Source organism: Emys orbicularis, chromosome 3 (genome assembly GCF_028017835.1).
Source record: "Emys orbicularis isolate rEmyOrb1 chromosome 3, rEmyOrb1.hap1, whole genome shotgun sequence".
NCBI classification, from domain to species: Eukaryota; Metazoa; Chordata; order Testudines; family Emydidae; genus Emys; species Emys orbicularis.
Window position 1 is genome coordinate 137,948,515 of NC_088685.1, and position 26,639 is coordinate 137,975,153.

At 39.1% G+C, this 26,639-nt stretch overlaps 1 protein-coding gene across 1 annotated transcript in view; it reads right to left on the bottom strand.

Annotated features, from left to right (window-relative positions):
* ERO1B (endoplasmic reticulum oxidoreductase 1 beta) overlaps positions 1-25,197 on the bottom strand; it is a 59,025-nt gene extending 33,828 nt beyond the window's left edge. Inside the window, exons 1-4 of the mRNA XM_065400704.1 lie at positions 25,096-25,197; positions 16,174-16,293; positions 4,611-4,694; positions 3,579-3,620 (exon numbers count right to left, since the gene is read on the bottom strand). Coding sequence (XP_065256776.1) covers positions 3,579-3,620; positions 4,611-4,694; positions 16,174-16,293; positions 25,096-25,197 — 348 coding nt within the window. The remainder of the gene's footprint in view (positions 1-3,578; positions 3,621-4,610; positions 4,695-16,173; positions 16,294-25,095) is intronic.
* Positions 25,198-26,639: the final 1,442 nt, after the last annotated feature.

The window sequence follows — 26,639 nt, forward strand, 5'->3', positions numbered from 1 at the left end:
AAAGGTCCAGCTTTTTAGCATCCCGTGACTTTGGGGCAGGACCTGGTTGACCTTGCCGCTCTTTGTGGCTCGCTGCATCCACCACTAATGTTCCAGGCTGAGGATGGGTAAAAAGGTGTTCGTACCCCTTTGGTGGCACAAAATACCTCCTTTCCACCCCTTTGGCTGTGGGAAGTATGGAGGCCGGGGTCTGCCATAGCACCTTTGTGGTGTTTTGTATGGTCTTTATAAGGGGCAAGGCTACCCTGTACTGGCATGTCCTGTGATCTGCGGTGCCGGGACCAGTGCCTGCTGACTTGAGCTCACGAGGCTCGGTCAGTTTCATTGCAGAATAGACTTCATGCTGGAGTCTGAGCTCTGGGATCCTCCCACCTCACAGGGTCCCACAGCTCAGGCTCCAGCCCAAGCCCAGAAGTCTACACTGCAATGAAACAGCCCTGCAGCGTGAGCCTCGTGAGTCTGAGTCAGCTGGCATGGGCCAGCCACAGGTTTTTCATTGCAGTGTAGACATACCCAAAGTCATCATGCAAATACATATTTCATATTCAGACCATATTAAATTGTATTGACTTGAAGAAACTACTGTATTTGGTAGCATCAACGTCTATGGGGGGGGAAGAGGTATCAGAATACTGTATCTTTACTGTATCAGCAAAGTGAGAAGTCAGTGTCCAGAAATACATGCTAAAAATAAAAAGTGAAGTTAAAGAGATTTTGATCAGGTCTTCAGGAGATTAGATAAGCTGTAATGGAAATGTTACAGTTAGTTAATTTCTGAGGCTAGCTTTGTGGTCAAAACTTCATTTTCCTATCTTCTGTATATTTATAAAAGCCTTTTTGTTCCATCTGCAACCTACACACCAACATAGCATCCCTCCTCTCATCTACAGAAAATAATGCTGCTGAATAGTTCCTAAGTGCACTCAGGCAACAGAAGGCAGACAAATTTGCATATTCACAGCAAGGTATCAATATTTTTAGCACTTATATGTTTTTTATAAAATGTATGTAAATTGTTATTTCTTTTCATAAGCATCAAATCAATGTTACAAGAGTAATAAAGCATCACAAACATTTATTTTGTATTTCTGTAATTTAAAACAATTTTATAAAAATAATTATTGTGTTCTGTAAAGTTTTAGCAAGCAGCATAAATTATAAAACATTTAAAATGCAGATTTATAATAGAAAATGATGGTCCCTTACTTCAAAGCAGCATTAATGAGTAAGGCTATTCACTGACTTGGTTAGACTGCTGGTGTTTTGAGACCACTGCCTATCATGCTGACCAATATTGTCTCATTGTTTCCTTGTACTCTCCCATCTGTTGTCCCATTTGATATTTCAACTGTAAGTTCTTTGGGGAAAAGAAGAAGTCTTTTTGTTCTGTGTTTGTAAAGGGCCTAACACAGGGTTCCCAGTTGATAACTAGGGCCCTGAGACATTATGGCAGAGGTTCCCAAACTTTTTTTGATGAAGTATTTCCTGCCGAGACCCCAGACAGCATGAAGCAAAATGGTACCCTCCACGCAGCGTGACTACATACGCATGCCATGTGGAGAATGCCATTGTGTAGAGTAAAATGAACATCATGAGCTCGTATGCACCATATGTGGGGGTCATGCTGTTCAAAGCAAAATGGTGTCCTCTGCACTTTTGGGGTAGCAACCAAACAGTTTGGGAACCACTGCGTTACGATAATAAAAGTAATTCATGTTCCTTCTCTTGAACATGTTGCAATGGAACACTGACAAGAAAAATCCCAGGACAACAATTCAGAGGTGGAGAGATCACCACAGGACTCAAAGAAGAGTGTTTGAATGAAGAGATTTGAATGAATTAGGGAAAAGGAGAAAGAGCACTTGACAAACATGAAGGGGGAGACTGTCCCAAGCAAAGGGGCAGCATGAAAAATGTACTAAGCTAAGAGTCTAAGAAAAGAATGATAAAGCAGCAAGGACAACAAAGGATCCAGATAAGCATAGGAGGGATCAGAGCAGAGACATAGGCAGTGGTGAGATTATAGAGGTCTTAAAGGGGTGGGAAGAAGGATTTTGAATTTGATACAGAAAAAGGACAAACCAGTGAAGAGGAGAAAAAGAAGTTTAATTTTGGACAGAATGAGTGAGATGGTGATGGGACCATCTAGGAGGTTACTGGAACTGCAAAGCTTTGCAGAGGATCTGAGATTAGAAAATACACAGCTTTCTTAAGAGGTAGATTTTGGAGAAGTAGAAAGGATGAATTGAGGAGAGGTGAGCAGGAGCAGACAGTGTGCTCATGACCTAACAAATAATTAGCGGCTAGTTTAAGTTTACAAATCTCATTGTTGGGCTGAATTTTCATCTCAAAGGATTAAATGCATCAACATACTGCGACACAGAGACCCCTTACCAAAGGGTCCCCTGTTCTTTGCAAACATCTCACCTCAGACCTGACAAACTCACTACACCACATACCTTACCTGTTACTCTTTATGGAAAAATATCCTGTAAGACATATTTACACATAAGCACAGCCCAAGAAAGTGCTACTGATATGGCTCCACTGAGCACATGAAAAGAGACAGTCCACAATAAAGGGAATTCAAATACAAACTCCGATCAGCCCAGGTTACTGCAGCTACCTTAGACTCAAGACCCACAGAGGTGTCTGAGGAGACCCTAATGAATTTTGTAAGGTCTGACACATTGGTGGATGATCTAGAAAGTGAATGGCAAGGTATGCCTAAGTTGGAGGGACACTGGCATCCAGGTTTCTCTGGTCAGAGAAGAGTGTTATAGAAGCTAACATGCTCCCAGAGGAGAATGTAAAAATCCTTGCATTGGGAAAATCTGAAACTAATGTACACTTAGCTCAAGCAGAGTTGGAGTCAGAAGGTTTAAAAGTTACTTTAAAATAAAACAATGTTGAGAGAAGGGAGACCTCTCAATATTTATACAGTCAGGATAGGTGTCCTTTATTATTTCATTAAAAAAAGGCATTACTGGCTCTCTAGTCATTCTGGCTTCTCTACCTGAAATTCTGTTATTAGATTCTTCCACATATTCATCATTGTGGGCTATGTGTAGCCATAAGGTAATAGAACCCCTACCATGCTGCAAGTCTGGGGACCAATGAATAGGGTCACAACAGGGAGCCGCAGAAAGGGAAAGGAGGAGGAGTTCATTTACGAGAACTCTGGTCCCCACAGAGCCCACCCTTCCACCTTACCTTTTATTGATGTAACACACCAAGACACTTTTCTTCAGACTTGATTAGTCTGCTGAGACTCAGTGCTGCCAGCACACAGTGTTGGATTGAACTGTATGTGGCAATTATACATAACACCAAATATATACATACAATATTTGTTATTTACCCACAATTCCTTCACACCGAATACATAAAAGGCATAGGGTTTTTTTTTTGTTATAAGCAAAAACCACATACACGAGAAGACATATGTAAAAAATAAAGTTTACCACTGATCCAAGGCTAAAAATGGACAATAAAGACTATACATAGTATTTGTAATTTGGGGGTTATTTATTTTTTAATCAGAAAAATAGCTTGGAAAATAAAAAGACATTACTTACTTTATTAGAACTCCCAGCTTTAATTCCAATTGGTACTTTACTCTAAAATAAAAAGACAAATTACTATCTTTTTGCACTGTTCACAGAAATGATTATGCCACAATGCCTGTAAGATTGATTGCTAACCAAGCTGTTAACTATTTTCTGCAAGTTGACACCTTTTAATTCCTTGCTGGGGTGATTCCTAGTTCTCTCAACTTACGTTTGCTACTCCAACCCAAGATAAGAGCAGTCGGCTCCTTCTAGGTTGAAAGCTTATTTCAGTTTCTTTTAATTATTTGGTACTTATTTTTGCTTGACTAAACAATGAGCAATAGCTAATACTTTGGATACCCATCATTCAATTTTATCACTAATGGATACTATTATTAAAAAGTATTTCAGTTGTATTACCCTGAACAAAAGTGGCAATAACTAAGTTTATTATTGCCAATTTCTTTTACAAATCTAAGATTTCACTAGCAGATATTAAACATTAGAGACTAGAATGGTGTGTAAATACACACATTTGTCTAACAAAGCTCATCCTTATAATTTACAGTAGTTCTGGAAAGTCTACAAAAGTCTGCAAGAAATATTTATCTCTAACCAATATGAACCCAATACCTCAATTTCATCTACCAAATCTGATTTTTTTATTGCAAGTCTGGGGAAGATTAGCTTTCAACTGACAAAGTACAACCTTCAACTCAACAGTCTGGGAGGAACTGAAGTTTATCACGTGTACATTCCAAAAGCATAAGTTACATATATACATTGTATGCCTGTTCTAACCACTCAGTTGGGTGACAGGATGAAAATGTCAATTACTATAGATTTTACTCCCACACGTGTCATGAAACTTCATTAATCAATGTTTGTAGAATGCTTTGGCATCTGGATGAAGGGAGCTACAAAAATGCAAGCTATTCTGACCATCCAAATTGAGGAATAATTGACCCAGATTTTCAAATCTAGTTGGAGATAACCATAGAAGAAATTGGTCTGGCTATGTGAGAAAATAATGATTTCTTGTTTTACTTTGATCCATACCTCAGGACAAGGCTCTACGTGACAATCTCTGATAGAACAATGGCCATCATCAGCCCAGAATGGACATGGTCTCTTAAGATTAACCTAAAAAAAAAAAAAAAGGGCAGAAACAGAAATATGCTATTAACAAATTGATATAGAGCTACTTGAAAGTCTAGGAAATTCTCTTCATAACAGGATAGTCTTCCTATTGGAGGATGGAGAGCAAGTAATCATTAATGATTTGACAGTCTACATTTTTTAAGTTAAACAATCCTTCCACTTTCAATATTCACTTCTTGTGAAAAGACAATCAATAAACTCTTCCACTAAGATTGACTTCAACCCACGTTGCTATAATACCACAGAGCCCTCACAAATGAATTTTGTCTTTGTACACATATAGATATCTTTTAGCAATAACTGGTCTCCTGAAAGTTAAGGTTGAATTGGTTTTTGGGTTGTTGTTTTTTTCTGCATTCATTTCAAGGAAACTAGAATAGCAGAATACTAATGCTCTCTTAACCAGAGAGCTGATGTACTCAATTATATTTGGATATATTGAAAAACTTACCAAAGTACAGTTTCTTACTTTGCTGGTTACACTTCTAAAACCACATGAAATATTCTCTAGTGTAAATAGAAGCAGTGAAGAAGGGCCAAATGGTGACCTCAATGGTGAACACCAATGGCATTTCCTGATTGAGACTGCTATCGGTCATCAAACAGTACAATGATAAAGCAATGCAGTACAGATTGGGCTGTGGAGATAAGCTAAAGAGAGATTCCGAATTGTTCATCTCTGATCTTTTTAATTATACTTTTTAACAATTCAAGTTACAAAAAAGAAGTAACACACTGTTTTTCTTCCTTTGAATTAGCCTAAAAAAAGAAAAAACCCCAACACACCGACTGAGATTCGAAAGCACCCTCTTGCCCTCTGCTTACCTCACACAGTGAAGTCTTTTGTCTTCAACCCCCAGAACTTGTCTGCACTGAGAAATTTAGCAGTGTAATTATACCAGTATAATTATGCCAGTAAATTTCTCCTTTTAGGCAAGCCCCCAGAAAATGAGACATTTGAAATCCAACACTATTTCAATTGAAAAATAAATCAGAAGGTATACTCTTGAGTCTTTGTACTTGGTTGCCAAAGCATTTGAAGCTAAAAAATGGCAGACTTCTGAATAAAAACAGTGATCATTTAACTCTTTCGTGCCTATGGTGCACATACTTTTTAAGACCTCATTTTGTTGTTCTTTTTAATATGGCTTATACAAAATGTTCCCTCAGTTAATATACACCACTCTGAAGGGCACTCAATGGATCGGGATATTATTTAGATTCAGTGTTGTCCAACTTGAACATCTTGCTAAGAGGTAGCTAACTACCACTTTGAAACTGATAAGAGTAAGGGACTTAATCATGCTATCAAATATGCAGGCTACAAATCTTGTAAAAAATCAGCTACTTTGCTGGAATGCAGCAAAACTGATCCAATTATGCAAGACCGCAATAACCCTAAAAAAATTCAATACTAAATTTAAAGCAAAAACCTTAAGAAGCATATTTGATGTAAGAATTATATAAGTAATTTAACAATTATATGCAGACTTTAAAGAAGATTTTAAACCAGAAACCAAACCCAAGTAGTTTGTTTTATGGAAATATAATAAATAATAATAATAATACCTATTTCCTATATAGCACTCATCAGTAGATCTCAAAGCACTTCACAATCTAATACTATAAAACAACTTGAAACTATAAAATTTAGAACAAAAACAATAAAATCTTAACTATGAACAAGAATAAAAAGTTTTTCTAAATGTTTTGGAAAATGCATCATCAAGGACAAGAGACTATAGTAGAAGCTATGACTCAGACCATACAGTGGTGAGAAGGAACTGGAGACGTTGGTGGCCTGCCCCACCATTTGTCACCTGAGGAGAAACCATGAGGCAATGCAAGGACGCATGCGCAGACTGCCAAATAGTATTACTTTCAAAAGCTCCAGCTTCGGGCGCATGCGCATAACCCTCAGTGGAATACAATTGGAACCATACAAAGAAGGTTAAGTGACTTGTCCATTGTCACACAGGAAGTTTGCACAGAAGCAAGGAATTGATCCTGGATCTCCCAAGTCCTAGCCTAAGTTATGAGTACAGAGAAAACACAGATACCACAAGTACACCATTCCTATAGTTTATAGCATCAGAAACCTTTGATAAATTTTGTTTTAGAAAAGTCTTGGCTAGTTTACATCCGAAAATAGTTATTTCCTCCATCTCTTTCCTACAATAGGTAAGGTGAAGTTCCAACATCCATTTTCACCACTATTACCCTGTAAGTGCCCATAATTTTCTCAAGTTAATTTGGAGCTAAAATGTTCAATGCTTGTTTATAGCATAAAGGTGAAATATTCTGTAAAGTCTAAGCAAACCATTCAGCCCTTTTTCAATCATCAAAATGTTTAGTAACCAGCTACCTCACATATTTTCCCCCTTGTTTTCAAACAGAAGTACTGACACTTGCATAACTCAAATCTGCTCAAGCTAGAAACTCCATCCAGAAATTTTAAAGTTACAATAGGGTGACCAGACGTCCCGATATTACCGGGACAGTCCCGATTTTAGGGGACTTGTCCCGTGTCCCGACCTTACATTGGTCGGGACGCACTTTATGTCCCGATATTGAGGGACCGCGGCAAGCCGGCGCCGCTCCCCGCTTCTTCCGGGCCCTGGGGCAGCGCAGCTGAGCTCCCAGCGCCGGCCGGCAGGAGCCTGCAGAGTGCTGCAGCCCCACTCCCCAGGCATGCACAGAAGCAGGGGCGGGGCTTGTAGGCGCCGGCAGCCTGCAGCGGGCAGAGAGCGCCCCTGCCCCCGCCCAGTGCAGGGAGCTCTTTGGGGGACGGCTCTGGTTGCTGGGTGGGGAGCAGGGATGGTAGCCCGGCTCAGCTCATAGCTGAGCAGCAGCAGCTCGCGTTGCTCCTGAGCCACCGGCCACTCGCTCTAGGTAACTGCTCGCCTGCTCGGCCCCCTTTCCTCTGGCTCCCCGGTTCCAAAAGCCTCCAGTCCGGGACGGGGTTTAAAGGAGCAGCCCCCTAGCCATGCTGCCTGCCCTGCCCTCCTCTGGGTGCGGAGGAGCTCTCTGGAGTTAGGGCAGTCTTGCAGACCCAGCAATCGCTGTTTCCAGAGCCGAAGTCTCTTCCCCTGGAAGGGAGGGGATCTGGGTGGAAGGAGGCGTTTGTAAATGCACCATAGATTGAGTGGCTCTTGTTGATATACACAAGTACTGCTGTGTGCTCTCTTGAACGGAGTGGGTGTGTGTGGGGCTTTGGTTTCTGCTCTCTGCTAAACAACGAAGGCTTAAAAATGTGAAGAGGAGGACCAGAGGAGAGGAGGACAAGTCTGAGGGGAGCAGAGTCTCAGCCATAGGTGTGTTGGGGTATATGTTAGGTTGTAAAGTACCTCCCGAGTCCCACTATACGAAAAGAATTGGGGGTTTGTTGTTGCTGGCTGCTGCGCCTCCCCGGCCCGCCCCCGCCAATTTTTCCTCCTGTGCTCCGGCGGTGTTTTTTTTTTTTTTTTTTTTTTTTTGCTCCGCCCCCCTGCGTCCCGATATTTCACTTCTGTCATCTGGTCACCCTAAGTTACAAGCACTTAAAGTCATCAATTTCATACATATGGCAGAACCAGAACTGCCACTCAAACTGAATTTCTTAACTTCTGAGTACTCATTTTCTCAACCTTAATGATGCATTAGTGGTAGATTTTGTATTTAAGAAATACATATATACACACACAGAATAAGTTCAGAATTAAGACTGCATTTCAGTCTCTTTGCCCCTAAAACACTTTCACAGGTCACACACATGCAAGAGGTAGAGTTACATAATGCCAGTACAATGGTATAAGAAATTTTTATATAGTATGTCAATACACCAGTATTAATCTGATGCTTCAACATGAAATTTTTAATGCACCACATTTATTCATTTCTAAAATAATTTTTGCCCAGTAGTGTTTCACTGCCTGCAGATAGCATATGTAATAACATAATTGGAAACCTTATGTCCAATCAATTTTATACAAAATACTTGTATGTAACAAAACACAACTTCAGATTTGAAGCAGAAGGATTAGGGAGGACAACAGAATTATATAAATCTCCATGAAGAGCAAGTATTAGAAGGGGTCTTCTCTTCTCTAAAGAAGGCTTAATAATATAGCTCAAAAGTATTTATTTATTTATTTAGCTGTAGGAAAGGCAAACAAATACAGTATTTCAATTAATGTTCTTTAATAAAGCAAACAGCATCTCCTACTCAAAGAAAAGAAACAAATCTGTTACACTTACAGTACATTTTTTCTTCTTTTTATTACAAATGAGGAATAAGATATCCCCTAATTATGAATACCACCCCCCCCCCCAAAAAGCAGAAGCTCAGAAGCTAGTCTGTTACAAACAGGCCAAATCTTGATTAGTTACACAATGTTGAGTCCTAGTGATGACGTTTAGTAATACAGTTTGTATTTATATGCCACCTTTTATCAGAGGATCCCAAAGTGCTTTACAAAAGTTGATACACTATCCCAATTTTACAGATGGGGAAACCAGGAAATAAAGAGTATCTGACTTACCCAAAGTCACAAAATGAAACAGTGCCAGAGTTGGGAACAGAACTGAGCTCTCAACACCAAATCCCCTGTTTTAGCTACTAGACTATACTGCTTCCCCTTGTTGAGATGAGTTCCTGTCTGCATCCTGTAAAACTTGCCCATACCGGTATTGCCCTGGCCTCTTCTTTTGTCATTCAGTATTGCACGCATTCTAAAGCAATATGCATTTCCTCACCTTTTGGGGGCGAAGCCAGACTTTGAGGCACCTGCTCCCCTACTTGGTGTAAACTTTGCTTGTGCCAATCAGAAACGAACACAAACAGGTTTTGGGCCCCGTCCCCTATGACACTTCTATGATGTCATAGTTGGTACTTTATGGGCTGCCTGCCATGTGCAGGCAGGGAGAGGAGAAAGAAAAACGAATCCTGTGTATCCTGTGTACACCCGTAACCGAGCCTGATCACCTCGAAGCCTCTCTCTCAGCTCACGTGTTTCAAACAGAGTTTCTACGTTTGCCGGTCATTATGCGTTGGTTTGTATTTGTAAGTATCAGTTATTACTAATTGCTGCATCTTTGTTTATAAATATTGTTAGTAGATATTTTAGTCATTGTGTGTTTTAAGTTTCATTAACTCTATTAGCTAATCAAACGCTGCTCCCTTACCCCTTGTAATTATCCCCAATAAAACTTTAAATTGATTAATTTTAGTTGTGTGTGTGTGTGTGTGTGTGTGTGTGTCTGCAGTTTGCATCGTGACCCATACTCTCCTTGCATCCCTTACCAATATAGTCTATTGCCACGTGCAGCCTGGTAAATAACAGGCCTGCATTTTCTTTCGCCCCTGCGTGCCCGTGGCAATCCACACCCCTGTTCTCTAAAAGAAAGCTGAGAAATCTACTACACATAGCACAAGCAGGTTTTCTGACTACTAACTAAGTTCATACAGGCTAAAAATAAGAGAAACATTCTCTAGTCAGAACTGCTTTGCATGGCAAGAATCAATTGATGGAAGACATCAAGACCTTCTGAAATAGTAGCTCAGATGGAAAAAACAAAAATCATATTCAATCTGCCTTCCCTTAGCTAACTGCCTTACAATGCAAGAAGTGCTTTAAATTCATCCATTTGGGGGATGCTCAATTTGTTTTGTTTTAAAGTAATTTTGCATGGAGATTTCTTTTTTGTTTTCTGTATTTTGGAGGAATTTATAACTTCTGCTGCAGTTGCAGAAGAAAAGTGGAATTTAGAACTCAGGAATTAATTGATCTGTTAGGTACAAGAGAAGGGGATGAGATTTTCAAAATGTTTTGTTTTTAGCCATTTGTTATTTCTAAATCTCCATGTACATTATGCTAATTTAGCATAGAACTCTTAAAAATTGAATATTTGAAATTAATCCTGAAAGTTAAATCTCTTCTAGAGTAATTCAATTCTTGAATCTCATTAATTCATACTAGCTGGGAGACTGAAATCCTGCGTACAAAGATTCAATGATTCTCTCCAATAATTTAGCACCGAGGAGTTGCACGAATGCTAAACCGAAAAAATTATCAATGTAGGCAAAACCATGGTAGATAAGACTTTGTGATTTAGTAAGAGAACAATATGTGAGTCTCAAGTATACTGCATCACAAAATTGAATGTTTTATTATTTTGACAGGTAGACTTTAATTTTTAATTATGTTATCACTTCATATTATATTAGCCAATATGCTGCAGCATTTAGTGTAGATGTAGCCAAACTGTGATCTGTAGCGAGTTGTCTAGTCATATAATGCTGGCTCTCCTTGTTTCCCGTTGCTAATTGCATTAATAGGTAACTAAAATATATTAAATACTGCCCTAAGATTACTCTTCCAGTTTAGCAATTGCTGTAGTTAACATGGGGATATTATGTAATTGTGAATGAAGAATGGGCAGGTGGGTCCACAAGACTACATTTTTTTGTGGTGTGGTCCACACCACAAAAAAAAAAAAAAATCAAGAATCCCTAACTTAATAAGAGTTCAGTAATAAGATCTCACTACAGAACTACTAACAAATCTTTGAAAAGTAGAGCAAGACTCCTGACTGTTTTGTAATAATTTTAGTAGCAAAGTGAGAATTAGCAATGTTCTGTCCTGACCCCGGAAACAAATGATACTAACAGACAAATGCTAGCCCTGACTTGATATACTGCTAAAACAAAGACATCTGGAATGGGTTCTCAGTGCCATCAGATGCATCATGTATTTCTTTCACATTTTAAAAGTTACATTAAATAATATTTGTCTGGAATAAGTCAATTTGTTTTAAAAGCAATTTAGTTCACTCAAGTGCAAACCCTGAAGATGATTAGATGCTTTTGGTCATATTATTCTCAACAAATTTTGGATTGCCCTAGTAAGCAGAAGATAGATAACTTACATATATGCTTATATTTAATTTTCTTCCCCTTCAGCAATGTTATAGTCTATGCTTTGTTACTTCTTTGATCAGATGCAAATTACAACATAGCTGGCAGTTAGCCTTAAATGCAGGACTTCAAAAAGATGTTAGAAACCACAAGATCGCCTGGAGTCTACGATTCTTAAAAGGAAATAAGGTTAGACCAGGGCTTTGGAGCGGAGCCCGGAGCTGGAGCAAGGAGCAGCTCCGGAGCAGTGGAGCTGCAGGTTTTTGCCTGGAGCTGGAGCGGAGCCGGAGCACAGCTCCAAAGCCCTGGTAGACATTAAACATTTTTCCCTCCATAATACATAAAGGAGGTCAAAGCGCTATCCCACTCTGCCACTTCTATTGTGAAGAACTTTTATTTTCTTCCTGCCTTAAAAAAAAGGCCCACAACAAACATTAGATATGTTGTTCTCATCTACCTTTTCTCTCTCGGCCCACAATCCCCTACCAAAAAACTATGGACAAATGCAGAACTGCTGGATAACAAAAATACCAGACAAGGGAAATTTGAGTAAGACCACAAGTGATTTTTAGTCCAACTGTTTAAAAACATTTAACTCAAATGCCTACGTAGCAATTGTGGGAAAAGCTGTGTTTGTTAAAGATTCAGTACTCTGTTAATTAAAAGCTAAAAAAGCTTCCATTCCATTTCCAATAAATTCTGCAACAAAATCAGACCACGACCAGATGACATTCCTGATATTAAGTTCAGGCCTTCTGATACATCATAAAGAATCAAAAGGGCATAAGCTAACTTTTTTTTTTTTTTTTAAAACAGATTACCTTTAATCATAGACATATATTTTTCTTTGTCAATCTATCTAGTCTGTTTGACTTTTCCACAGCATTTCTTTCTCACAACTTCCAGTTCCCCCCCACTAACACCTAGGATACGTCTACACTGCAATAAAAAACCCACAGCATTGAATCTCAGAATCAAGGTCAACAGACTCAGACTCACATGGCTCAGACTGTGTGGCTAATAATTGCAACACATATGTTTGGTTTTGGGCTGAAGCCCAGCCTTTGAGACCCTCCTCCCTCACAGGGTCTTAGAGCCTGGGTCCAGCCAGAGCATCTACACTGCATTTTTCAGCCCTACAGCCTGAGCCCTGCAAGATATCCATTTCTTCTGCTCTAATGTAGTAGTATTTGCGAAACAAACAGTTTAATCTTCAGACTCAATTTGGTTGTACTACATACTCTCGCTTAACCGAAACTCTATTACCCAAACCTCTGAATTACCTGAATCCCTTCCTTGTCCCCAGCATGAGATCCATGCTGCAGAGGCCATGGGAAGAGATTCAGGCATTGAAGAGGTTCGGCTAATAAAGCAGATAGCTCTGTCCAGGACTGTGAGGAGGACGACAATGACAAGTGGAGGCTACCTTGATGCTGAACGGCTCCTGCAGTAGTGCACGGAGTCCTCTACAGCCCCACTATCACGGAAGTGAGCAGTGCAGAACAGAGACCCCCAGCTAGGATTGCAAGGAGGAGGAGGAGGCGGCCCTGGATGTGGGAGAGGCCCCCACTACTGAATGGCTCCTGCCATCTCGATTATAGGAACTTCTGATTATATGACTAAAATCCATGTCCCCCGTGCTATTTGCATAACTGCACTGTACTCCTTCGGTACACTCAGGAGTGTTAAGTTCAGGTCCATCAGATCAGGAATTCATTCCTCAGCAAAGAACAAGACATGCAGTGCAGAGAATACAATTTATTTTCTTTTCAATAACTCATTTGGACTACTAAAAAAAAATAAAAGAGTAAATTACAACTATATTTTCTAGTCATGTAAATTACAACTGTGACCAACTTGTACTTAGACAAGACCCCTTAAAACAACAAACAGAAGTTACCTAGCAGTCTCCCTTCCCCTCTACTCCCTTTCTTTCTAAAAGCTCCAACCTTGAAGAACAATACACAAAGCTTCAGAATTTGGGATTCTAGTTAACTTTGTTGTATTTTCTTTTTCTAAGCATATTGATACCGAAGTGGAGGAGAGAGAAACACAGTGCAAAATCCCTACCACAAAAACAAAGACGGGAATACAGAAAGGTGCATAAAGACATGTTTTCTATTCCTGATTTCCACAAAAAGGATCCAGTTACAAAAATCTCATTATTTCTGGTGAGGAGTTATGGGCTAATAGTAAAATATTCTGATATGCTATTTCTCGAGAATATGCAGGCATCAAATAGTTTACCAGGAAATTGCCCACATACAGTAGACCACTTTAGATGAAAGATTACTACAGAACCTTAAACTGCCGATTATTTCATAAAGACAAACTGGTGTAGAGATACTCCAAAACCCAAAATGAGACAAAGGCACTAGAACCCATTACATGTTTAGTATGTGTGTTTGCAGAAGGGACACTGAAAATACAGGCATTATGCAATCACCCAAATTAACAAAATACTGTACTACACGGGGAAAAATAGCCCAAAAGTATTTAGCAAGAAGTCTCATGACCATCATTGCAGCCTCTAGCACTACAATCAGACTTATTGAAGTCATCCCTAGTGAGCATTACTGGATATCTTGCCACAATTTCAGCATAAAAGATGTAGTTGACTAGTCAGGAATCTATCAAATTACAAACATTTAAATAATGGGTTTTTACATTCCGTAATTGTTTTGGTGCTTTTTTTTAATTTATCAAAATATTCCAGTACAAAGTTGCTCATTCCTGTAACTCTTCCACTAAAAAGTTTCCTTGCAATACAGTCATGTTTGCTGCCCACTGGGGTAAGGAATGTCATAAGCATTGTTGTATTTTATTTTCTATGGGCTTATCTTCACTGCATTGTCAGCTCAAGCTATAACTCCACTACTATCCACACAGGAAAATCTCTTTCTCAAGTTAAGCAGTGCTTTAAACTCAAGCTAGCTAGCCTGTCAGGGGATGTGGATTGAAGGTCGCGTGCTGGTGACGCTGGAGACAGAAATGCAGCGGGGATGCAGCAGCTTCTGTTACATCATTTTGGACTGTTAATTAAATCACTGTATAGTTGGAGTGTTTTGCATTGTGGTTATTCTAGTTCTATTAGCTCAAGTGAGGGTGGAGAGGAATAACTCAAGTGGAGTAACCCAGCCCAACTGTTGAAGTGAAGACAAGCTGTATGTTCGCAGGGTGGGAGTACTGTGGGACAATTTTGGTTTACAAGGCTGAAGCCTTGTCTATCTGGTGTTTTAATCTGCACCAGAGGAGTGTAAATTCTAGGGCATGCTAACTGGCTCGTGTGGACCCTGATGGTGTACACTAGGGATCCTTCAGTGCACGCCCGCAGGGTCCGTCTGGGCCAGTCAGTGTGCAACACGCTAGTACACATTAGAATTTACACCTCTCCAGTGTGGGCTAACACACTGCGTAGACAGGCCCTCAACTGGCTTCAGTATTTATATTAGGTACAGTTACTTTTGGGGTTTTTAGATTTGTTTTTTGTTCCATTTCTGTTAGACCCTCTAGAGGCACCATAATAAGTTACAATTTATTACTACTATGTTGTATATACACTCAAACAGTTTGAGTCCCATTTTCACTACCTAAATTGTACATAAGTAGCTCCTCTTGAACATGGAAATTAGAACTGCTATGCCGGGGCATAGACAACTTTGGACTTTAAACCCTTCCTCCAAATTTAGGGATTGCATTAATGAATACAGGAAAAACTGAGTTTAGAACTGTAGCTCATTTATCTCACTTTCATTACAAGTGAACAGATTTAGCCAGAGTACAAAACTACTCATTACAATGATATTAAACAACTATTTTATTATTTTATTTTAACTCTAAGCTCACCTCCACCAAATAAAAAAAGTTGTCTACATCTCAAATTTGCCTTTCATACTACTCCAGGAGAAGGAATCAGAGTATTGACTTCTTCCACAACAAATATATGGAAGATATTTAATAAAACAGGGCACACTTATGCTCTGAAATCTTGTCATTTTGATCATCATCTAATACCAGCATAATTTTGGAAGCAAATGTCTCAAGAGCCACTACTGTTAGAAATTAATGCTTTATACTATTTGAAAATTAAGATTGCTGTTTTCAAAAGGAATAAAAGCATATGGATTTCTAACTCTATCTGTTCTCTAGATGACACAGTGAGGAAAGAAGGTCACCATAATATGATTTTTAAGCTTGATATCTGATGACTTGCCTGGAAACAAGTGCTATCAACTGCTGGAAAGTGGGTATACTGCTTCAGTTTCTAGACATAGGTATTCAAAAATACTGAACTGTAAAACAATCACTTATCCATTGGATTACAATTTTAGTGATTTAGTGCTGTGTTAAGCCCTGTATCAGTGGCAAATACCAGAGCTCAGATAGCATAATTTTCAATCAAAAAATTAAAGACTATCAAGTGATAAAAGGGAGTTTTGGGCTGCTAAGAAAGAAGTTGATCAGATTTCAGAAAAAAGAAAAATGAAGATCAGAATGAGTTAGTCTATAGACCATCATATACTGGTTTTCACTTAGCTATGTATGAAAGTGCCATTCTCACTGTACCTTGTAATATCTGAAGTAGTCTCGTTCTTGCAATTTCTGTATTTTGGGGAAGATCTTGTAAGTATTGAAGTCATCAATGCTTTCTATATCACACAAGCAGTCATCCAACACTCCGGTGAGCTACAAGAAACGAATATATTATATTCTATTGCTTTCCTGACCAAGATTCAAGGTAGTAAAAATAGTTCTTAGTTAAACAAATCAACCCCAACAAAAATTAAAAGATTTTTCTTAATAAAGGTGGATGAGGAGTTAGATAACTATTACATTAATGCATCATTGACAATTTAGTTTTATTATGAGTTGGGTTAAACTCTTGCTGAAACCATTGGATGTAACAGCCACCCTTAATTTGTGCAAGCAACAGTTTAGCTCCTTTATGGAATAGGACAGCTGAAAAATAGTAGCTTACACACACAAAAAAGACATATGCGGGCAGAGATTTTGTTTTCTGTAGTTTTGTGTGTCTGTGAAAGTTAGAAGGCAAGAGAGAGAGTCAGCAAGCAAGCATTAGACAGTCACAGAAGCATTGATAGTCTGGCCCTCAGTGAAAGCTATGCGAGCTTTTGGGCAAAGTGCTGTCTAAAAAGGGGCTTGAACCATTGAGCAAAGAAATTGTCTCCTGCCTTTTGATTCCTGCTATGTTCAAGAAAACAGGACTTTGTACATTCTTTGTAAATAAACAGGATAGTATCAAAAGGTATTTGGCTGTGTCATCAATTTCTCCTCAAACAAAACCATAGAACCCTGAATTTTGGCTAACCTCTAAACTCAAAGAGGGGTGACAATATCTTATCTTTACACTCGTTTAGAATAGAAAACTAATTTCTGATGCCATGGTCTGGCATCAGTCCACCTCCAGGTGCAATACTATTCGAACGTAGCAACTATGGAGATTAATGCTGTGGTCCTGCAATTTGTACTTCAATGGAGTCAGTCTCTATGGAACATGTTGCAGCCTGAAGGGCCTACATTTCCCAAACCAGGAGGATATATTATGTTAAGACATGATTTTCTGAGATGCATAGTACTGTGACAGAAATTGTTTACCAACTTATGCGATTGAACCCCTAATGTACATAAAAATCTTGCATTATCTTAAAATACTTCACTTTGAGTTTAAAATAAGTTCTGTTAACCCATTTCTAAAAGAGAAATAGTTACATTATACTTCCAACTCTTTAAAGTATTTTGATACTTATCTGCAGAATGTAGTAGGAAAAGTATTAGAATAATAGACTGTTACATATATTATTATTAAAACTGTAATGTAAGAGCAGCCATAGTGGGTCAGACTAATGGTCCATCTGGCCCAGTATCCTGTCTCTGACAACAGACAGCGTCAGATGCTTCAGAGGGAATGAACGGAACAGGGCAATTTTGAATGATCCCTCCCATGTTATCCAGTTCCAGCTTCTGGCATTTGGAGGTTTAGGGATGCCTGGAATATGCAGTTGCATCCGTGACCATCTTGAGTAATGGCTATGGATGGATCTATGCTTCATGAACATATCTAATTCTTTTTTGAACCCAGTTATATTTTTGACCTTCACGATATCCCCCAGTTCCACAGACTGACTCTGCATTGTGTGAAGAAGTATCTCCTTATGTTTGTTTTAAACCTGCTGCCTATTAATTTCTTGTGTTATGTGAAGGGATAAACAACATCTCCTTTTCAATTCCTCCACACCATTCATGATGTTAATAGACCTCTATGCCATCACCCCTTAATGATCTCTTTTCTAAGCTCAACAGTCCCAGACTCTCTCTTCACACGGAAGCTGTTCTATACTCCTAATCATTTCTGTTGCCCTTCTCTGTACTTTTTCCAATTCTAATGTATCTTTTTGGGTGACCAGAATTGCATGCAGCATTCAAGGTGTGGGCATACCATGGATTTATATAACAGCAATATCTATTCCTTTCATAATGGTTCCTAACATTGTTAGCTTTTTTGACTTATGCTGCATGTTGAGAAGATGTATTCAGAGAACTAACCATGATGATTCCAAGATCTCTTTTTTGAGCGATAACAACTAATTTAGACCCCATCATATTGTATCTGCATTTATCAACACTGAATTTCATCTGCCATTTTGTTTCCCAGTCTCCCTGTTTTGCGAGATCACTTTGTAACTCTCCACAGTCTGCTTTGGACTTAACTATCTTGAGTAATTTGGTATCATCTGCAAATTTTGCAACTTCACTGTTTACCCCCTTGAATATGTGGAACAGCCCTGGTCCCAGATCCTTGGGGGACCCTGCTATTTACCACTCTCCACTGTGAAACCTGACCATTTATTCCTACCCTTTGATTCCTATCTTTTAACCAGTTACTGATCCATGAGAGAATCTTCCCTCTTCTCTCATGACTGCTTACTTTGCTTAAGAGCCTTTGGTGTGGGACCTTGTCAAAGGCTTTCTGAAAGCTCAAGCACACTATAACCACTGATCACCCTTCTTCACATGCTTGTTGACACCATCAAATAACTTTAGTAGATTGGTGAGGCATGATTTCCCTTTACAAAGCTATGTTGACTCTTCTCCAACACATCATGTTTCTGCATCTGATAATTATGCTCTTTACTATAGTTTCAAACAATTTCCCTGGTACTTAAGTTAGGCTTACCAGCCTGTAACTGCCAGCATCACCTCTGGAGTCTTTCTTAAAAATAAGCATTATATTTGCTACCCTCCAGTCATCTGGTACAGAGGCTGATTTAATGACACACATAGGATTTGATCCTGTAAATACTTATATGACTAATCCCACTGGTCGTTACTCAAGTAAGCCTAGCTACTCACATGAGTGTTTGCAGTATCAGTGCCTAAAATTACAATTTAAAACACTAAAAGCATTTTTAAATGCCTTTAATAAATTTAACCATACTTGTAGATCTTAGTCCATGGTCAACTATAGAAATGGCAATAGAACAATGCTACACATTATTGTTTTTCATTAAAACCTACAGCTTGTGTTTTAGTCTTCCAAACACAAATTAAGAGTTATTCAACAAGCAACAAAACACTGAAGATAAAAGATGGACCCTTCAGAAATGAGGAGAAAGATGACATCTGAGAAGTCCTGAGTCTAAAGATAGTCCTTTTTTTAAAATTGGTTTATCAAAAATATCAGTGTTTACAACATAGATAAGAAACAATACAAACTATCTCCAATTATCTGTTTTCAAAAGTGAGACAATGTTTTTATAAATAGCAAAAAAACTCTTTGCAAAGTGTATTTAAAATTAAACAATGTTATAATTGTATTAAGATACTCTTTGAAGGTGTTTATATGGCCCATATTGTGCGTCAAGGCACAACACTGGAAGGTGATAACCCTCGTTCATGATAAACCAGCAAAATAGATTAAGGGATTTCAAGCTACTCATTAAATTTACAGAGCTACTAGTGTGGATTCCACACTCAGAGCTTTATCTTACTTCAAAGTACTCTATCATTCAGTAAATTAAATGTATCAGGTTTCTGCATCTTCTCTATTCGTGTTTGAATATTTGCATGGAAATAATTCTCTTTACTACATTGTCAGAAAAAGAATTGCATTTAAAAAGATCCTGTGTTAAAACATTATTAGAACAAATAATATTAAAAACCTATTACTTTTCACTATTCATGCTGGGTTGTTGGGGTATTTTTTTTTCTGGGGTTGCATTTCATTGATCTTGGACAATGAAACTAGACTGGTTAGTTCACTTGACAAGTATAGGGCCAAATGCTGCCCTGGCATGAGTTATCACACCTCCAGTGAGTTTAATGGAGTTGAATCAATTTATGCCACAACTGAATTTGGTCCATAGCATTTTTCTGCTTCTTATACAGTACTTTTACTTCTGATACTGTAAGGAATTTTTGCCTTTGGAGGAAGGGATTTAGACACTTCATTAAATTGTTAGTTAAATTTCAATTAAAACATTTCTAGTGCTAATAGATATGTAAAACTTTTTGTTAAAATAAGTATTTACAAAAATTACATCTACAACACCTCATTAAATATTCCACTTCCTACCTTGAAAAACATGGCAATGTTCAGTTTTATATATAAAACTGAGGAACATAAGGACCTAAGAACATAAGAATGGCCATACTGGGTAAGACCAAAGGTCCGTCCAGCCCAGTATCCTGTCTACCAACAGTGGCCAATGCCAGGTGCCCCAGAGGGAGTGAACCTAACAGGTAATGATCAAATGATCTCTCTCCTGCCATTCATCTCCACCCTCTGACAAACAGAGGCTAGGGACACCATTCCTTACCCATCCTGGCTAATAGCCATTAATGGACTTCACCACCATGAATTTATCTAGTTCTCTTTTAAACCCTGTTATAGTCCTAACCTTCACAACCTCCTCAGGCAAGGACTTCCACAGGTTGACTGTGCGCTGTGTGAAGAAGAGCTTCCTTTTATTTGTTTTAAACCTGCTGCCCATTAATTTCATTTAGTGGCCCCTAGTTCTTATATTATGGGAACAAGTAAATAACTTTTCCTTATTCACTTTCTCCACACCAGTTATGATTTTATATACCTCTATCATATCTCCCCTTAGGAAGGAGAAGAATGAGAAACTTCTAGATAACATAACAAGGCACTTAAATTATTAATGCTGATATTAATTTTTCAGTTACAACTGTTATACACAATGCATATGTGTTATAGGAAGTGGAAAACAGACCAGCTAAATATAACCACAATGTATGCAATTCTCTCATCACTGTCTTACTAGCAACTATAAGATTCAAACTAATTACAAATTGAAAAATACTATTGTATTACTTTTAATTTTATTTGTATCATATGGATCAAAAGTGACTACCCCACAATCTTGTTTCCAGGAAGTGTATTAAAGTATTTTTTTAAAGTGTCTGTTTATATATATATATATATATATATATATATATATATATATATATATATATATATATATATATATATATATATATATATATATATATAAAACATGCCATGTAACCGGTTAACTTAATTCTCTAACTTGTTTTCCAATATAAGTCAACCTTTTATAAAAATTATGCTTAAACAAGATTTAAGTGCCAAGTTATATGCATTTAAAATATGGAATTTATAGAAACATCTAAATTTGTTATCTTGTGAAACATACAAGTTCTGCATAGAATACATGAATGCATTAACACTGTTAGCACATTTATACAGACAACCTTAAAAGGTGTGCTATCAGGTGGTTGTATTTTAATTGCTTAAACATATTTCCTCATTAGAAAACCAACTGGGATACCTTGTTTTGCTCCTCACAGTTTTACCACTTTGCTGCATACGCAAAATGAGAGAGAGAAAACTAGTAGTCAAAACACTGTAAAGAACTAGGGGGTAATAGATATCTAGAATTTGAACTGCAGTTCAAATATTTTATTTAATGTTTAATATTTTATTACAAATATATAGGGCTGTCAAGCGATTAAAAAAATTAATCATGATTAATCACGCTGTTAAACAGTAATAGAATATCATTTATTTAAATATTTGTGGATGTTTTCTACATTTTCAAATGTATTGATTTCAATTACAACACAGAATACAAAGTGTACAGTGCTCACTTTATATTTATTTTTATTACAAATATTTGCACTGTAAAAAACAAAAGAAATAGTATTTTTCAATTCACCTAATACAAGTACTGTAGTGCAATCTCTTTATCATGAAAGGTTCAACTATGAATGTAGAATTATGTACAAAAAGAACCCTGCATTCAAAAATAAAACAATGTAAAACTTTAGAGCCTACAAGTCCACTCAGTCCTACTTCTTGGTCAGCCAATGGTTCAGACAAACAAGTTTGTTTACATTTTCAGGAGATAATGCTACCTGCTTCTTGTTTACAATGTCACCTGAAAGTGAGAACAGGCGTTCGCATGGCACTGTGGTAGCCGGCGACACAAGATATTTACGTGCCAGATGAACTAAAGAGTCATATGTCCCTTCATGCTTCAACCACCATTCCAGAGGACATGCGTCCATGCTGATGACGGGTTCTGCTCAATAACGATCCAAAGCAGTGCAGACCGACGCATGTTCATTTTCATCATCTGAGACAGATGCCACCAGGAGATGGTTGATTTTCTTTCTTGGTGATTTGGGTTCTGTAGTTTCCACATCAGAGTGTTGCTCTTATAAGACTTCTGAAAGCATGTTCCACACTTTGTCCCTCTCAGATTTTAGAAGGCACTTCAGATTCTTAAATCTTGGGTCGAGTGCTGTAGCTATCTTTAGAAATCTCACATTGGTGTCTTCTTATTTTGTCAAATTTGCAGTGAAAGTGTTCCTAAAACGAACATGCGCTGGGTCATCATCCGAGACTGCTATAACATGAAACATATATGGCAGAATGCTGGTAAAACAGAGCAGGAGCTATACAATTCTCCCCCAAGGACTTCAATCACAAATTTAATTAACGCATTATTTTTTTAACAAGCGTCATCAGCATGGAAGCATGTTCTCTGGAACAATGGCCGAAGCATGAAGAGGCATATGAATTTTTAGTGCATCTGGCACGTAAATATCTTGCGACGCCGGCTACAACAGTGCCATGCGAATGCCTATTCTCACTTTCAGGTGACATTATAATTAAGAAGTGGGCAGCATTATCTCCCATAAATGTAAACAAACTTGTTTCTCTTAGTGATTGGCTGAACGAGAAGTAGGACTGAGTGGACTTATAGGCTCTAAAGTTTTACATTGTTTTGTTTTTGAGTGCAGTTATATAACAAAAACCTACATTTGTAAGTTGCACTTTCATGATAAAGACATTGGACTACAATACTTGTAGGAGGTGAATTGAAAAATATTATTTATCATTTTACAAAGCAAATATTTGTAATAAAAAATAATATAAAGTGAGCACTGTACACTTCGTATTCTGTGTTGTAATTGAAATTAATATATTTGAAAATGTAGTAAACATCCAAAAATATGTAATAAATTTCAATTGGTATTCTATTGTTTAACAGTGCAATTAATCGTGATTTTTAAAATCACAATTAATTTTTTTGAGTTAATCACGAGTTAACTGTGATTAATCGACAGCCCTACAAATGTATAAACCTTGGTTTAAAAAAACAATTGATATCCCTCCCAGTTTAAAGATTAAACATACAGCGAAACTTGCATTAAGGTTTGTTAATGACAGCATTAAGGACCACCAGCAAAAAACAAACACACAAAACAAAACACCAACCCTGCTTTAAAGGCAATTTAATTTGGATATGGACGGATGTATCATTTAATGTATCCCATGAAATTTCCAACACATTTTCATATATTCATGGAGTTTAATGCCAAAAGGAACCAGGAGATCATTTACTCTGACCTCCTATATATCACAGGCCATTAAATTTCACCCAGTTACTCCTGTATTGAGCCCACTAACTCTTTTTTCACTAAAGCATAACTTTCAGAAAGGCATTCAGTGTTAACTGTAATTTGAGGACATCAAGAAGAATTCACCACTTCTCTAGGTAGCTTGTTTCAATGGTTAATCATTCTCACTTAAAAACATGCACCTTATTTTCACATTGAATTTGTCCGGCTTGAGTGATTCGTTTCACTTAAATAAAAGGTAATCTATACTGGGCAAGCAACAAAGAGTCCTTATAGACTAACAGACGTATAGGAGCATGAGCTTTCGTGGGTGAATACCCACTTCTTCGGATGCATGCAAGGACTCTTTGCTGCTTTTACAGATCCAGACTAGCACGGCTACCCCTTTGATACTGGGCAAGTGATTATTGACAGTCCCTTGGATGGTCACTTACTGTAGGGCAGGTTTCACAGTATGAAAACCTTTAAAATGTAAATATATATTTAAAACAACCAAAAGAGACAACAAGAATCTGCTTGCTCTGCGTGGATGTCAATGATTCCATAGGTTTTCCCTAGTCTCTTTGGCCAAAGCTTCACCTGCCCTCCCACATCACAGCTGCTACCTTAGATATGGCTGTTTCTGATAAATAAAAGTAAAAGACTCTCCACTTCCATAGTATTTTTGGCATATGACGCTCTGAGTTTCTCAAAACAATTCAAAAAGAATGGTAAGCATTACTATCTCCATCTGTACAAGGGGGTAACAGAGCTTAATTTATATGCAACATCACTAAAGAGCAGTCAAAGTAACAGGAGACCTGAGTTCTGTTCCAAGCTTTAACTCCCAGGTCCTTAAGTACTACCAATAGACCATACTATACCTCCCACAGACTTCCTAAAGAAGTCAGAGGTTTGCTTAAAAACGAATAGCATGATACAACCCATATCTTGTGAAGCACTCTGGGATTGTTTAGAATGAAATTCGTACATATGTATATAAAGTACTGCTTCCTGAATTAAGCAACTCCCCTATTTAATGTCTGAATCTTTGTATAAAAATATTATTATATCCCATAACAGAGAATTTCTCTGTGCATTCATCTTTTCAAAATTTCATAGAATACCCCAATTATATACCCCCTTTGCACGGTTACAAGTAAGCCACATTAAACATCTGCTCTGCTACTGTTAGCAAATGAAACCAAAATAGCTCCCCAAAGAAACCTCAGCGCATCTCACTCAGCAAGAGGCAGCGGAAAGAGATATCAAGTAGATAATGCTTGGTCCTGCAAACTGCTGACAACCTGCAGTCCCCCTCTTCGGATCAGCAGAAGCAGAGGGCAGCCAGCAGCACCAAACCCAGAGTCCACGAAGCTCTTGGGATCCCTCAGGACTGAAAACCCTGCACACATGTGAGCCGTTATCCAGCTGGGGACTGGCCGAAGGAGGAAAGCCCGGAACTCCAGTCCTCCTCCTCCTCCTCCTCCTCCAAGGTCCGTCCCCAAGCCCCCGACACAGGCAGCAGCCGCCGACCCCTCCCGCCGCCAGAGCCCCTCGCCGGGCCCCATCTCTCACCTGGGCCTCCACCGGACTCCAGATGCTGCCCAGCAGCAGGAGACTCACCGCCAGCCCCGTCCCCGCCGCTGTTCTCCGAGCGGCTCCGCGGGCGCTGCTCATGCTGCTCCCCCCTCGCCCCGCCACCCCGGGGGGCCCTCGCCCCGCTCCGCCGCGCGGCCAAGGGCTCGGCACCGGGCAGGGGATGGACTCGGGTGCACAGGGACCGGCTGACGCTGTCGGCGCTGCCTCTGCCGGGCACCTGTCAGGAGAGGGCGCCGCGCTCACCTCCGCCCGCCTCAGCCACGCTCCCGTGTGCGCTGCGCCGGCCCGGCCCCCAGCCTCCAACCGCCGCCGGCCGCGCAAAGCACTCTGGGAATTGAAGTCCAACCGGCCGCACTTCCCAGTCCGGTTTGGGGGCTGGGACTACAGGAGGCGGGGCCCCAGCTGCGGCCAATCAGAGATAACCACGCGCACCTCCAAAACAAGAGGAGGTGACTTAGTACCTGTCACTGGGAGGGAGAGGAGGGCAGGGCTAGGGCTGCCCAGAGCCTCCTGTCCCCCTCCCCCTGCGCAAGGGGCTAGGGGGCGTCCGAGAGAGCCTTCTGTGACGTCGTCTGCACAGCTGGCTGGCCTCTAGTTCGCGCCTTGCGTGGCCTCTGTGCTCTGCGCCCGGCGCACACATCTGGGGGGCAAGCGCGTCACTGGCTGATTCCCACGTCACAGTCAGTGGGGGTTCCTTCGTGCAGACCCACAGGAAAATACTCATTATTTTAAAGGTAGAAAATGTGATGGTAACCCCCCAAAATCAGTGGGGAGCTTGGGCAAGCCGGGTGCCTGAAACCAGTTATAATTCCTAATTCACTGCTGCTGGGGTTTGGGCCGTTATTGCAAAATATAGGATTGTTTTTAAATAAAAATAGCCATATTTTGACAATTGCAGGAAGCCACTATGGTGATGGCAACACCATCTTGTACTGAGACCATGGCGTGGGTGTGAGGACCCCTGAGTTCTTTGTCCTTTCCTGAAAGTGATTTGTTCCGTGACCTAAGACACTTCATTTAATCCTTCTCTGTCTCTGCCATTTGCAACATGGTTACAATACAACCTCTATTATACAAGTCTCAATGATCTGAAACTGCTTGTTATCAAAAACAAGTCAGGTTCCCTCATGTCTACTAATTATACTGAAAATTCCCTTAAGTATCCAGATTTATTCAGTGTCCCTTCCCTGTCATATTTATTAACAGAGCACAGCCTCAGTTACCTACTTTTGCAGATGTGTTGTGCGTCTCAAAGAATGAATATTTGCTAATGCCCTTTGAGAGCCAGAGAGATAAGATGCTATAGAAATAGAAAGTATATTTAAAGATTAGCTCGTTTTATCTTTACTACCACTAAAATGCTGAAAAGTATGTGTTGAAGTTACTTTGAAAGATTTTGTATAGGTAAATTTCATTAATTAAAGGTGGCTTTTTTTCTTTTGGATTAAACTTCCCTTTACTTTTTTTCTCATCACATTTTCTTTCACAAGAGGCATTTCTAGAGATGGCAGCATGGTCTC